General features: G+C 41.7%; 1 protein-coding gene across 2 annotated transcripts in view; it reads right to left on the minus strand.

Moving 5' to 3' along the window:
- spns2 (spinster homolog 2 (Drosophila)) overlaps nt 1–13,380 on the minus strand; it is a 69,251-nt gene extending 55,871 nt beyond the window's left edge. Inside the window, exon 1 of one of the 2 annotated variants that reach the window (XM_036008700.1) lies at nt 12,903–13,380. In XM_036008700.1, the coding sequence (XP_035864593.1) occupies nt 12,903–13,134 (232 nt within the window). In that variant the 5' untranslated portion in view covers nt 13,135–13,380. The remainder of the gene's footprint in view (nt 1–12,902) is intronic. The other variant, XM_031310707.2, reaches the window with a different exon arrangement.
- Between the last annotated feature and the right edge of the window lie 2,695 nt (nt 13,381–16,075).

The following is a 16,075-nucleotide window of genomic DNA, read 5'->3' on the forward strand; positions in this document are numbered from 1 at the left end:
TAAAGGCCTGTAGGTTTGCCAGCCTTACCACTTTGATTAATAGGGCTTTTTTTCAACCTAATTTTCTTTCACTAATCAAAAGCTTGAATTCAGCTCAAGGGCCGCGGTGCATTAGTCCCAGCCAGTACGTGCTAAATATTTGAAGGTAGTGGAGAGGATGCGTAGTGAAGCATCAAGGGAGCAGACTAAACCTATAGCTCATCAATAATACACCCAGGGCTAGCCCACTTGTACATATGAAATAATGCATTAGATGTATTGGAAAGAGATGCAGTGAAGCAACGCAAAGGTATGTGAGATGATATGAGACAAGAACACTGAACAGCAGTTGAACATAACCTTAAATGTGGACCGAAAGAAGGGTTATTCATGTGGAATTTTGATAAAAGAGCCACGTTAACCAGAGAACATCACTGAGAGATGCTCAAACAGTGTCCAATTTAATTTCATGGAGAAGTAATATGGACATTGTCCTTTTCACAAACCCACAGACAATGCCTTGAGTTTACATTAAATTTGACTGAGTCTTGGACCATTTAAACGTATCAATCTATTATCCACAATGAGCGAGTGCTTTGAGCTAGATGCTAACATCAGCATGCTAACATGCTGCCAATGACAATGCTAATGTGCTGATGTTTAGCAGATAACGTTTACCATGTTCACCATGTTAGTTGAGTGTGCTAGCATGCTAACATTCGCTAATTAGCACTTGACACAACTTGTGTGGAAATGTCATTAGTTCTGCAGGTCACTAACCAAAGTATTAAACAAAGTGAAACTGATGATGGTGCTAGACGAAAGATTACGGATTATCACCAATGTTATTTAAATTCATCCCCTGGGGAACGTGAAATTTGTGTGAGATATTTCCCTGGATAAGTCAAAACTTTGACCGGCACTAAATTAAAAGTCAGGGGATCCCCAAACGTAATAGGATCTTTTCTCTGGGGTGTCTTGAATTTCTGTAAAGGATTTCAGTCCCCCCAATAACGGTTGAGATATTTTAGTTTGGACCCAAGTGGTTACACACGTATGTGTGTGTTTGTGTGTGTGTGTGTGTGTGTGTGTGTATGTGTGTGTTCTTGTTTAACTATATTTGTGGGGTCCCAAAACCGGGAATACAGTATACTTGTGGGGTCCGGACAGCTTTGTGGGGCCAAAATGCTGAACCCCACAAGTTTAAAGGGCTGTTTGAGGGTTAAGACTTGGTTTTAGGATTAGGGTTAGAATTAGGTTATGGTTAGGGTGAGGGTAAGGGTTAAGGTTAGGCATTTAGTTGAGATGGTTAAGTTTAGGGTAAGGGGCTAGGGAATGCATTATGTCAATGACGGGTCCCCACAAAGATAGTGCCACACACTATGTGTGTGTGTGTGTGTGTGTGTGTGTGTGTGTGTGTGCGTGCGTGCGTGCGTGCATGCGTGTGTGTGTGTGTGTGTGTGTGTGGTTTGTGTGTGTTTGTGTACAACAGCACATGTGAATTTGAAAGATCCTGTCAGTAATCCCAGCGCTATTTTTACATAACAGTGTGGAGGATTAAAGTCATGTGTGTGTAGTGTTTTTAATGAGTTTTAATTTCTCCTCTCTCCCTTTCTTTTCTTTTTGGGGATGTGGGGAATCCGCTATGGGGGACATTGAAACATCTTGCTGCAAAATTATCACAAACTGTACGTACAGTCAAGCTTTCTTAAATTATCTTACTTTATGATGCTCGTTTAGACAAGGCGTCATTAATTCAATTTTCCAAAGATAAAGCAGCATGCTGTAAAATGCTGATGATATATTCATTTTAAATACTTAAACTTTACAGATCTACTTTAAAAAGAATATATGTCTGTGCTCTCTGTTTGACACCTGACTCATCTCCTTCGTCTGACTGTGAGCTGTAGAGCATGACGATAAGACATCCCCAGGCTGTCAAACTGACTGTCTAGACTGCAGAGCTGTTTCTCTTAAAGAGAGGGTGCAAAGTGACCCTAAGCCATGATAAAAACAGAAGAAATTGGTGAAGATTTGTATTTTCAGCTCAATTTAGCATCATATAGCTACGGCGCAGCTATCTTCTCTGGATGATCACAGTGCTTAAGTTCCACGAAATGAAGAATTCAGGGGCAATATTGGCCCAGCCAGCTCCATATGGCTAATATGTATGGCCTGTTATTTTTTATTTCTGTTTTTCAAGACAAAAATACAAGAATGTATTGTTTATTGTGTGTTTCTAGTTTTTTTTTTATTCTTAAAAATGGGTGAAATTGCAAATAATACATACATCTGTCTCATATAGGGCTGGGTTAAAATAATCAATTCTCCAATTAAAATCGATGTTTGTTTGAGTGATCTGATATTGATTTATAAAATCCCGAAATCAATCTTTTAATATATGCCTTTTTATTGACCCCCTGCTGGTTTATGTAAACATTAACCTCGTGCATTATAAAAAATATATTTGAGGGTTGCTTCTTGCTTGTACAATTTAGCATAAGTTCTCTAAGAATCTCTTTTTTTACAAGACATACAAAAAAACACATATGGAATGGACATGAAATAAGTAGAAATCAGTTTAAAAAATGCATTTTGGGTGAAGATTAGTACATTTTTTTCTCCAAAGATTTCTATTTCATACTTGAATGGCATGGACCACTGAGCTCCTATCGACAGTCAGTCATTAGGATCTAAATGTGGCCTGGCGTTTCTTGACTATTGTTTCTTTCTTGACTTGGCACTGGAATGTCACCACATCTCTGCTGTGCAATTTAGCATCCATTTTGTTACAAGACTGCTCGAATGGATCATCTAGAAGTATGACTGATGAAACAGGCTTTCTACCATATTTAGTTTTTTTTTGTGCACAGTGATAACATCTGTCATAAATGAGTTTGTCACAATTCTTCACGGCAGCCACAACTACTCCATTTGGACCATAACTAATGGGATATTTCTTTCACTCCTATCCAGTGCAATATACATACTGTGTGTATACTGCTACTAGACTTTAAAAAACTCCTGGGAGTTTATAGATATATCAATACGAATGAATGAATAAACATGTTTGTTCCTGTATTCCCATCACAACTAAAGCCAGAGGGCACACCAATCAGACATGAAAGCATTCTCATTCTGAGATGCTGTCAATGTGACCTCTCTACAGCTGTACACGTTACTCAAAGACAATCCTACCAATGCCTCTCTCTCACTGTGTCTACATTTAAGGAGAAAGCTACTCATTTCCAGCTAAATTTCATCCCAGTTATGGGGAGGACAGTTTCGTTCATCTTTCACTGTCTCATGAATTAGATATGCATCTCATTACTTCCTCTGCTATTTCATCAAACACTCTGAGAAACCCAAATATGTCTTTATGCACAAACTTATGAAAAATGACCTCAAAAGCCAGTTTGAATATTTTGTGCATGGTAGGGTTTACATTTTGTACTACTCTGTAATCTGCAAGTGCCTTTATCATTTCAAGCGTGTGTTCAATGGTTAAAAATGAATGCCGTTTCTCATTTTACATGATAAAGAAGTATGCAAAACTAACTAACTTTAGAGATTGAGTTCTTCTTGGTGTGGAAAAAACCACCAAGGGCATCCTTTTTGTTCTTCTATGATTTCCTCCACATACCAGGCGTGTTTCATTAAAGGATGGCCCACATACCTACAGCACAGTTCACAGCCTCAGGCCATATGCACCTATCAGTAAGCCTGTCACCTGTCATTAAGCTTTAATAAGAAAAATGCACATGAAGCTTTGACTGGTGTGCTGCCCAGATACTTCCATCAACAACCTGAATGATGACATGGGCTACTGCAGTCAGCCGTGGTCTTGTCTCCTAAACATCCCTGAACATCTAAGTCGTGTAGAACAAGTACCATTTCATTTTATGCCACAGCTACCACATTGAGCAACAGATTCAGATATATTCAGTGTTATAAATACATGCAATCAACATTTTTGAAGTGGTGTGTTGACAGGCTGCCTGCAGATTTATGTAGTTAAACATGGACCAGTAAACATTTATGGTGCTGAAGAATCAAAAGAACGCTATAATAACCCTCCTTGGGCTGTGAGGCATAACCAACCATTCTGGTGTACAACTGCGCTGCGGGAGCAAACACCTAAACTCTGCCTGCTATTGTCTCATAAGCAACATCCCCCACAGTGCAGACAGAAAATAAACACAGATACAAAAGTCTACTTGCCTACTAATCAAGCTGTGCAGTGCAAAATTGCAGAATTTAAATGAGAGGCTGGACAAATTGGGTAAGATAATGTGTTGCTGGCAGCCCAACATTAAGTTTAATACCTGCACATGCACAAATGTGACATTACTGACGTCTTGGAAACAGAAAACCAAAGACACATTCTCAGAGGAATTCAATCCTAAGTGTGAACCTTTTACAGCAGAAAAACACACCAAGGGCTGTGCGTGTGTGTGTGTGTGTGTGTGTGTGTGTGTGTGTGTGTGTGTGTGTGTGTGTGTGTGTGTGTGTGTGTGTGTGTGTGTGTGTGTGTGTGTGTGCGTGTGTCCACCTCTGACCCAGGGCATTAATTGAAAGATCAGAGTCTTTGACCGAGGTCAATACCCCCATTGAACCCTGGCTCTTCCCGCAAACACAGTAACGTTGGAGCCAAACATAATAATGAAAATCCTGCTGCAATCTCATCTAGCTCTGACAACATGACAGATATCCACAAATGAAATTAAAAAAAAGCTGATGAAACATGTGAGTGAACGCACAAACACACACAAGACATTATCCTGAGCCTGATCAGTGGATATAAAAGATTTCATAATCCCTGTGCCAGGCTCTACTATTTACTCTATCACATATCACGTAAATGGGGCGGGTGGGGGGCGGAGATTACATTTTTCCTCAACATGGAAGGCTTGTCAAATATAGGGCTGCTGTACATAAGCACTCCAAATATTATTCTAGCAGCTGTGGGAGCTTCCAGGAGCTGAGAGCTAATAGCGCTGCTAGCTGCAGGTCTGCTTTCACGACCGCTGGTTGTAACTCGTGCAGGTCAATATTAGATTCCAATCCTCTCAAGGACAACTTGTTAATGTGTCAGAAAAAGATCCAATTTCAGTGTGTCTCAGGACATTACAGTTTCATCATTCCAAAATTCCAAGCTGCTGTTGTGTTGATCAATATTCTGTCTGTGTGTGTGTGTGTGTGTGTGTGTGTGTGTGTGTGTTTTTTGCAAGGATAAGAAATGGATTGCATTGTCTTCTATTTCCATTTCTTCATGCCATGTACCGGCGGTCTCAGCCAAAGCACTGGACTCCGGGGAACATTTGAATATGACCTTCACAACACAGACACATTACGCTTGTTTGTGTTGCTGTGTTTTGTCTTTAAATGTCTCTCGGTGTGTGTGTTGAAATGGATGTGAAGGCCACGAAGGGTTTGGGGTGGCTGGAGAAAAGGAACATTTACAGTGTAGAAAGTCAGTCGTATGACTTAAAAAAAAAAAAAAAAACAGGTCTGTGAGTTTTAGACTGCTCAACTGTAGAATAACATACAATATTATTGCTGTTTTCTTAGTGTTATCCCATATACAGTAGCACATTTTACTAATATAAAAACAATCTTACATACAGTTTTTGCATTTCAACAACATTCCCCTGTTAAAATTTGCAGATATAATCATAAGAGACGGAATGCGGGGAGTGATGAAAGCACATTTTTTTCCTATCACATTTCCTAAGCAGGGATGAGCTGCTATTTGACAGTGTGTCAAACACAGCAAAGTGCTCAACACATCCCAAATCTCTCCTCCTTACTTCCTGTGATCTTGCCGTCTGCTTGAAGAGATGAATTTCAGCTCTTTCTTCAGATAAACCCTCCAGACTTCCTAGATAATGAGACAGGAAGGGAGGGGCGCCTTTTTAACATGGGGGCAAAATTGCGAATGGGTGTTTGAAAAGGGGTTAGATGGAGACTGTTAACCCTGTGCTTGTGCTGATGACACATCTCGCTGTCACTCCAACATGTCTTAAAAACTGAAGTTTGCAGATACCGTGTTTATCTCAGGGCTGTAATCTTTAAGCAAACTTGTAGGTGGAGGACACAACAGCAAAGAAAACACCACCGCCCCGTCCCTATGTCCACACACTCCTCTGATGACAAAAGGGAGGTCAGTGATTATCAGCCTACCACTCACCTTCATGTGTCAAAGATCAACAGGCAGCTTGAGCAAGCACTGCCGTTGGCTCATCAAGCTACTGGGAGTTAAAAGATAACCAGTTAAGAATATACCTGATAAGAAAAGCCACTTGTATGTTAAAAGAGCCAATCAGATTTTTGATGTTGGATTTTGTTAAAAACACGATGTGTGGCTTTGTTCTAAATGTGTGGCAGGGTAGTGGCTGGGGTTTTCAAAGCCTGACACACACAGCATGGAGACAACGGCCAATTGGCTGAGTTATTATGACTCAGATACGGAGAACGTTGTTAGATGCAAATTGCAGCAATCACACACTAGGGTTTTAAAGTACCTAAATTGCCTCCATGAGCTGTGTCGCAGCTCCAACTGCTGACCGTGTTGGTGAGCGGGCCAAATCAATGGGCCAAACTACAAGAACTAACTTACTGTTGTTTCCAGAACACTAGCATGAACCTGTTCCTTTCACCTCATGCAGTTTCCTGACCTCACGCTCAAACGTCTCTCTCTTCAACTCCCAATTTCAAAACCTCTGGTCTACAGCATGGGCAGCACAGAGTAAATATAACCTCTCCAGAATGCAACGCATGTAACGGCCTCATAGCTGTGATGAGTGATGCAGGATGCAAGGTTGGGTGCCAAAATAACAACTTTATGGAGGGGAAGAGTCACAAAATGAAGCGGTGCGTTCATTGCCGTGGGGTCACAGGGTGAAAGCTGCTGCGAGCGAAGTGTGTCTGCTAGAGTAAAAAATATGGAGTAGCCACATGAAAGGGCCTGCACTGGCAGAGGAAGAAACTCTAATTCCACGGGTTACTATTACAGACGTCGGCTAAATCAGAGCCTAAAGAACACACAGACTGTTTTCTCACAGCAGTGGGAATGGCACGCCAGGATATAGACATAAAGAGATCAGTGGGATATCTGTGGGAAACTCTGGAAAAGTCCACTTGCTATGATATCATGTCATTGTGATTGACTCCATTTAACATCTGTTGAATAGTGTCAATATTGCAATATTGTCCATTGCTGTCAACAGTGAAATATAAGAGTTTGAAAGATGTTGAAATATTAAAGAAATGCAGAAGTGATGATGTCTTTCAAAGAGACGTGTCATACTGTACAGTGCCATTAGTCTAATTGGAAACAGCTCGACATCAGAGAGAAAAAACACGGTAAGAAAGACGCAGCAACCCTATAAAGTAAATTACTTGAGGCCCTTCCATCTTTTTAATGCCTCGGCTGTTGTTTGGGGACCTTTAATGTGAACGCTATAAAACAGGAGAGGGTGAAATAGGGAGAAGAGTGAAGGGTGAAACAACCAAAAGCTAAAGCCAGAAGCCACTCGAGCATGGCCCACACAGCCTCTCACACAGTTCAGTAGAGAGGAGACACTTCCTGTATGTCTAATCCTGACATATTCCGCTGTAACACTTCATGTTACTGAGAAGATCTGTGGTGACATGTTTCTACCAACAGCTAAGAAAATGTCACAGAGACATTCTACACTTGGGATTGTTGCGCAGAGAAATAGGTTTCTACTTTTGTATTAGCCCAAAATTACATTGTTTTTTCTCCTCACAAATGTCCCTGACAGACACCTACACTATCTTCACTTCTCTTCTTTTCTAGCCTGTGTGGAACTGAAAGTGGTGCGCTTTCTTCAAGTTTGAGCGCTTCCGCCTTAGAAAGAGCGCTTTATGTCATGACAACTCACAGGAAAACAATAAATAAAAAATAAGCTCAGCATTTACCCTGTTATTGCTTTATGAAGAAATGCAGAGGAATGTCTTATGTGGACGGTGATAATGAATAGCCACAAAGGAACTGGACAAAGCAGTCAGGAATTAATCTGCATAGCCTGTCAGACTGGGTAGATTGCTACATCTTTCTTACAGTGCGACAGAGCTTGCCTTAAGAGGATTATCACCACACCGTCATCTGTGTCTATAATGCAAGATGCCCAAAGTTCCCATGCAAGGGTCCTGCACTTGTCCAATGGGATGGGACCCTGTTTTTTTGGTATTCTTGGAATGACAGCTTGATTGAGACAACTCAGATTAAGGTGCCTGGAAGAAGCGCTAATCTGCAGCTCCCCAACATTTGTGTTCACCACAGATTAGGCTGCAGTCAGCCGTACCCCCCAAATTGCACCATTGCTGGCTCAGAAGGGGGTTACTCTGGGTGCACGAAGGGGGGGCTAGAGTTAATACACAACAGGGTTTACTTACTTACAGAACAAATAACTTTAAGTGCTGAGTGTCTGCCTCACATATCCTCATATTCTCTGAAAAAACGCTTAATCCCCTCTTTATGATAAGCTGTCGGGGAGCTTGGACTGTCTGCTGTGGGACTACAGAGAGCCCAACACCGGGATTTAAGGTTTCAAAGCTACCTCAAATTAAATTAAATATATAGTGGCCCTCTAAATCTCAGTGCTCTTATGCACTCTAAAAAGCAAATGGAATATAACTGGCTGTGGTTTGACTGGCTGCTTCCAAAGGCCAGACACAAGTGACCCAACCAGAGCATCCTAACTCACCCAGCTCCGCTCTTGCCTCCACCCCAATCTTGAATGGTCGGATGGATCGCCATCTCATGCAGCAAGTACTTGGGGCGCGATCGACCTCATCAGTTCACCCTCCAATGTCCCAGACGCTCCTCATTTCTGCCTTGTCTGCTTCACAGACAGTCGTAAAAACAAGCACAGGCTTCTGAAGGAGCACTCCAGGCCAGGCCTGAGCCACCAGTTGAACAGCTGTCCAACTTACTGCATAGAGTTCTAGCTGACTGCTGTCTTTCACACTCTCCTTCTCTTCAGCAGACCTGAATCTTAATATTGGTCTCCTCTGTGCCTGCTCACACTTGGATTTGGCCCGTAAGTGTGTCTGAGAAAAACCAGATCATTGTCTCTTTGCCAATTCCACAACATAGAAATATAGAAATTGCAGAAATTTCAACTGCCAGTAGCCCTCTGATGATCCCTAGATGAACAAACCACATTACTAGAGTAGAACAGATAATCAAAATGCATTTTAAAAGAGGTGAAAAAAGAGCAGTATAAGGGATGGAGAAGTGAAAATGTATTAATTTGATTACATTACAAGTAATTCCCTGTTGTAATCTGAAGGATGACACAACCAATATTGTTTTCACTCCTTGTGGTGCCTTACTGAGAGACTGGAACATGCCGTCCAATATGGAGCAGCTTAATTCTCATACAATTAAATTGTTTTATCCTCACATACTGTTGGCATTACTGTAAATATTCAAGTCTTGTAAAAAAGAGATACTGGCGGAGCATCTATCAAATCCAGAACAAAACAACGAAAAGACATAGTGACTTCGCTCTTCTTTTGTGGTTTTCACCATCATCTTGGAGAAGTCAAGTGTTAGAATCATAAATTGCAGTTTATATGTGGTGTTTTTTTATGTGTGTGTGTGTGTGTGTGTGTGTGTGTGTGTGTGTGTGCGTGTGTGTGTGCGTGTGTGTGGCTTCACCTCTGACACTGGGGATTAACAGAAAGATCTAAGTCTTTGACACTGCCGTTGTGCATTGGTGGGTGCAATTTTCCCATCATTGTTGTGGAGCAGAATAGCCCTGGTGTCTGGAATGGTCACCCTCTGTCTCTGTCACAATGCTTTAGTGATCCACACACACTACAGTAATGGCTTGCTGGTACAAAGACCTTTTGACGTCGGTGGGGGGGGACGCCATCGCTCGGGTTCAGTCTACTTTCCGAGTCCACTTTCCTCTGACTGCCTGCCACTGCAGCAGCAGCCGGCCCCTCCCCTCCTCTCCCAACTCCCCTCTCTCATTCATTCAGCCCTTCTTGAAATGGTGGGGAGAGTCTTTTCTAATGTGTGTGTGTGCTTTCTGTGGGTGTGCGCTCATGTTTGCGGAATTGACATTAAGATCTATGAGTTGGGATGCGCTTTGGGTACCTGCTAGTGAAGAAAGAGAACAAGAAAGCTGGAGAAGCAGAAATCCGAGTGATTAAAAATAAGAAGAAGAGACAGGGAGCTAATGGGAGACCGAGTCCTGATAAAGAAGAAAGGTACATCAAGAAGAAATTGAAATGGAAAGTGGACAAACAGATACTTAATTTCACTTAGTACAATGTAATAAGTAATGTAATAAGAAATGACACCAGGAAAAGACAACATTTTGTCACATTGTATAATAACCAAAAACTCACCTTAATATCTAATCTAACAGCACAATATTGATAGTATATTGATATATCAAACAGATCTACTTTACACCCCTACACGCACACACACACACACACACACACACACACACACACACACACACACACACACACACACTTGGAGAAAACACTGTGTGCCACCAGCACATGCGCTGCTTCCACCTTCCACCACCTAATTGCTACTGCGATGTAGCTTACACAGCAGGAGAGGGGAGTAAGGATTGAAGAAAGTAAGAAGGAGATGGAGAATAGAAGATCAGCTCTGGCTGTATGTATTAGTTGTGTTGGATGCACAAGGTTGCGGCCCTGATACTGAGTTAGCGTCCGACGCACATGCTGCGCATGCATAATGCAGAAGAGTCCAGCAGTGTTCAGTTGGCAGGGATGGAAAGGAGACGGATGGAAGGGACCCCGCTGCACTACATGCACTGAGCCCAGCCTCTCCCCACGAGGGTTAGCCCAGGCTGCTGCAACCACCCTCCCTTCCCCAGCCCTAACATCCTGTGCTCCCTTCCCTCCTCCCTTTTCACACTTTGTCCTCATCTCTCTTCAGTCACTCGTCCTCCTGTCACATCACAGCAAGTGCTCGGAGGTCCAGCAAAGTTAACGGCTTTGCAGAGGAATTTCTGCTTTGCAATTTGTGGGATATAACGAGCAAAGACTGTAGTGGCAGGAACATGATGGAGAGGACGGAGGAGAATAGGATTGTTTTTGAGCCCCTTAATGAGGGGTTTTCCCTGATCAAAGCATGACGAGGTGTAAGGAGACAGGAGTACAAATCGCCACTGTAGAGGGAGACTGATGCATCCATGACTGAGAATGAGGATGTGGCTTTTTAAGCTATCTGTGGCTGAGTGGTGCTTGAAGATGCTAAGATTAGATATGCAACATCAACACATTCTTGGCTGTATAGGTCGAGGAGCTAAGCCTTACCGCTGTAATGATCATTCAGGTGCCCAAGGGCTTGTAGCTTCTTGACTGCACCTGAAGCATTCAGGATGATGAGCCGTAGGCATTGTGGCTACTTAGGTGTACACATTGTTCTGTTTAATAAGCCACTCCCTCTTTCTGCCAGGGGCTACAGAGTGAAATTACACCATTGTTTTTTTTTTTGGATTTATCAATTTCAGAAACCTTAATGTCATTTAATTATATGCTATGTTGCAAATAATTTGTGAAGTAAAAAAATAAAAGATTTCCTATGGACTTCTGTTGTGGGACTATAACACTATGTCAGATAGAAACTTGCACTTTAATCAGGAAGGTATCTCTTTATACAGAAGAGCTTATTCTCCCCATGAACAGGCTCTCCTCCATTCTCCATGCTGCAGCAATAATTTTAACCCATTCAGTGCCACAGTCCGATGTCCAAGCCTTGATAAGAAGCCTACAGTAAATACATCATCCAGTAACCAAATATTGGTAAAACTAAGATGAAGATAAGCTGTTAACTGGGCCTGATGTAACACGGGTTAATTAGTAACAATAGGTTAAACAATTCTTGCTTTACAAGGAATCCCTATTAATGAAATGAAATCTAATTAATTTCTGGTGTGAGGTGTAAGACTACAAACTGAACAATTTCAATAATTTGATTCTGTCTTTTTCTTACAATGTTTTAACAAAAAAATATTTAGCTCTTCAAAATATGCCCCATTACCTTACTGAAATCTGCTCTTGGCTTTTGTTTTAACATCTATAATTGGTCATTTTAGTCACAATCCATTAATCTATTAACTCCATAATTGGGCTCATACAAATGCACACTTTCCACATTTTAACACACTCTAAGATATACGCTTAATTTCCATCTGTACACAGTGTTCAGTTGTAATAAATTATGTTCTGGATCTCAGCTACAGTGAGGAAATGAGGAAACACTTGAGGGAACAAGAACACCACATGGCCTCATCCCAGCACCACACAGCGAGGTGCCGCACAAAACACAGCCGATGACTGGAGATGCTGGACTAAATAACTCGCTCCCAGAAACGGCGAGGAACGAATGACTGATTCCAGTAGATACGCTCTCTATCTCTATTTGCAGTCGCTGAAACTGCTCTGACAGATGAGCCCCCCGCGCGCACACACACACACACACACACAGCGAAAGCATGCAGGCAGGTTCGTGGATGGAGAGTTGATCGCCTTAATTGATCGATCTGCAAATATTACTGTCCAGCTTTTTCTTGAGTGATAGCGACGACATATAGGCTATGTGTTTGATTTAACCACAGCACACGCAGTCTACAACCATGAAAACACCTTTAACAGCCTTGTGGTTTGAGCAGATTGTCCACTGCGCTTGGACAAGCCCATTGTTCCACCCGACTCAGCTGAGGTGTGCTGGCTGCTACAAGACTGGAACAGCGCACAGGCAATTAGCGCATGTATACAATTATACTCCAGCAAAATAAAGAAAACTGCTCTGCTGGGTTTACTGGAACCCCTCAGATAAATAAGAAATATAGGCTATTCTGATACAGGTCTAATAGAAAGGGAGAAGTCAGGTCTCTTACCGGCTACAGTGTATCTATCCATGTAATTGAGGACGTTCCCAAAACTGAGGATCCCGGCGGCAGCAGCCGGTGAGCGGCATCTGAGCAGCGCGGCGCGGAATTTGTGCCCCGGTTGGCACGGGTGAAGGTCCGGGCTGGATTTGAGTGCGGGACTCATGCTGCCTGACAGCGTGCGCACCTCATCCAAACTGCTGCAGCCTTCAATCTCGCATCCATCGCTCTCCACACACATTTTCTCACACGAAAGATCCAGCGCAGAGAAAGAAGGGAAAGAGAATGGAGAGGGAAAGTAGTTCAACAAGGACCAGTCTCAGCGATGGTCGGTGATTTCAACTGAAATTATTCGCAGTGGAATTGTTGTCTCAAGTGTTAAAGCGCAGGAGTCGCTCTTCTCGGGAACATATTTTTCTAGCAGTGCAGTGCAGTGAGGGACGGGCTGTGCGCTCCTTGGTGATTTTTTTTTTCTAAGGAACCGGCGCTATAGTGCTATAGTGCAGGGGGTGTGACCTGGCTGCCAAACTCCTCCCCCCCCCGAAGGCCCGCAGCGAATGATGGAGCCGCACCTGATATCACGGTGCAGATGCCGGGGAATTGCAACCGGAGTGTGGTGCGGTTGGAAAACCCTTTCTGTTATTTAAGGACGCTGGTAGTGGTGGGAAACGGGTGGGTGGGTGTGACTTCATTTATCTAGCCTATATATGTATTAATCCTCATCCTTCACATTTATTAGCGAGCAATGACTGCTGACTGAGAAAATATTAGGCTACTACTGAATAACTATAGACACATTTAGAGAAGAAAGGAAGCTGCATCGCCGTGGTCTGCTCACATTTTTGGTAAAGGGTCACAGATATATGTCAGGATTTACATTTTTCCACAGGCTACGTATTTTTTCTCTCCATCTGAAATGTCAACATTTCATTAATTTACAGTAGTTTGGGTCCCCATACCTTGTCATACTGACAGCCATTACTTTTTTTTTTTAGCAGTTTCTGGTCAAAGACAGCATTAATTAAAGCTGAAGTCAAGCCAATTAATTTATTTATAGAGCACTTTTAAAAACAACCAATGTTGACGCAAGTGCTTTACAGAGAGATGACTTATTTGATTGATGATTACAATCAGACAAAGACACAGACACAATTATGATGATCAATAAGTGAATTAGTACATGTTTAGAATAAATACTTCTGTATAAAATCATTAAAAAAAACACAACAGCATTGAACAAATGGAAAAAGATGGAGGGGAAAATCTAATTGTGAGTGGCAAACTACCGGTGTGGTGCTCCACAGTTTAGGGCCAGCAACATAAAATGCCTGATCAGCCCTGGGTTTTGTAACTGAATGAATGAAGAGCAGTGATTGGTCAGCAGATCTGAGGGTAGGAGTTCAGAGATATAACCTGGTGTCAGTCCATACAGTGCTTTTAAAAACAAATAATCTTAAAATCAATTCTGCACTTCCAATACAGGGGAGATAAGGTCTTTCCTCTGGAGTCTCACTGCTGCATGGTATGCCAGCTGCAGGCGAGATAAGACTCTTTACTATTGCCTATCTTTGCAATAGGTGAGATAAGATACCTATGATTACTATGATCTCCAACACCTTAACAGACAGGAATGATTTTGCAAGTGATCTCATCTATTGCTGACAACAGAGTTGATTTGCTCATCAAATTTGGAATCAGAATCAAGGAAAAATATGAGATTTCTTGCGTAGGAGTTTACATTCAATGCCAAATGCCCAAGCGTGTTGATTGTGGTGTTGGTGTAGAGATTAACTGAATATCAAAGTGTAGCGTAGCAACATATTGTATCATGGAAACAACTACAGTGCAAAGGTGAAGCATAAAGTTAAAGTTTTCTTTGTGCCCACAGATATGTTCAAGTAGATTCCCATAGAAACAGGCAGGTTTACTGGTCGTCCTGAAGGAGGAGACACTTTGACGTGTGCTTAAAAATGACACTGAAGATGAAGTCATATCATGTTTTATTGTTCATTATATGATATGATGATTTAAGGACCACATAAGTGCCTTTCATCTCTAAAAAATCTTCTTAATGATTATTAAAAAAGGGAACCTTTTAGTGGTAGATTGTAAGTTCACGTCTGACAGATGTTTCACAACTGCAACAGTATTTTTGGTGTCTTTTAAGTCCATGTGGACTGGGCACTTTAGGCATGATATACCTAACTAACTAATTAACTAAAGATATGTCTTAAACATTTTATTGTGGAGTGAGTTTATGTGTCCAGAAGCCTTACAATAGTCCTTGCATAAGGCTATAGTAGGTGTTAAAGGAAACGGTCAGATTGCTCTTTTGAATAAATTGCTCCGGTCAGAAACTGCTGTTAAGATGTGTGGGAATAAAATAAAAAGCTGTGCTTTTCCACCACACGCAATGAGCTCTGACATTAAGTGCAATTGACATTCAACAGTTCAACCACTGAAGCTTTCATGTCATTTTAATGTTAAATGCAATGTTAATATTGTAAACTTCCCTGACAATGGGACATTAGAGTCAGTCTTAGAATGTGTCCATACTCATGTCACTCCATTGTTAAACAAAGCAGAAATGAGAGTTTCAGTGGAGTGTTATTGTGCATCCTAAACTCCCTTGGAGCTTGTCATGTGGTGGCAGATATCATCAAGTAAGATCAAACAATTCGTCTCAAAAGTTGGAATAGAAGCATTCTGAATAACAATTTTCAAACCCCACAATTATAACCAAAATAGTGACAAAAATATATTTTTAGTCTGACAGTGATTCCAAAGTAACACAAATCTTTTTGTGCATGCAGTCAGATATTACTACAAGTCGGGGCGAATGATTTGCTGTCACACCATCAGTCTGAGCCCGAGCTGTTCATCAATCTCAATCTCCTGTTGTCTGCTGGGCTCTGCATTGCACACAGTTGGGAGATGCTTACACAAAAGACAACAGCAGTGGTTCAAACAGTTCTTGGAGGATGCTGAAAATAGCTGATTATGGTACTGCAGTACTTACATTTACATGAAGTATTTTTCACCAGCACAGCAGACCCATCAGAGCAATGATTTTTCACTTTGACCCAAATGCCACCTTGTCTGGAAAGTTGTGAGGCAACATTTTGTTCTCATCTCATCTCTCAAAAATTAATAAACTTAGCTTTAACAAAGTCAATTTGTTG

This window comes from Sander lucioperca, chromosome 13, assembly GCF_008315115.2.
Source record: "Sander lucioperca isolate FBNREF2018 chromosome 13, SLUC_FBN_1.2, whole genome shotgun sequence".
NCBI classification, from domain to species: Eukaryota; Metazoa; Chordata; class Actinopteri; order Perciformes; family Percidae; genus Sander; species Sander lucioperca.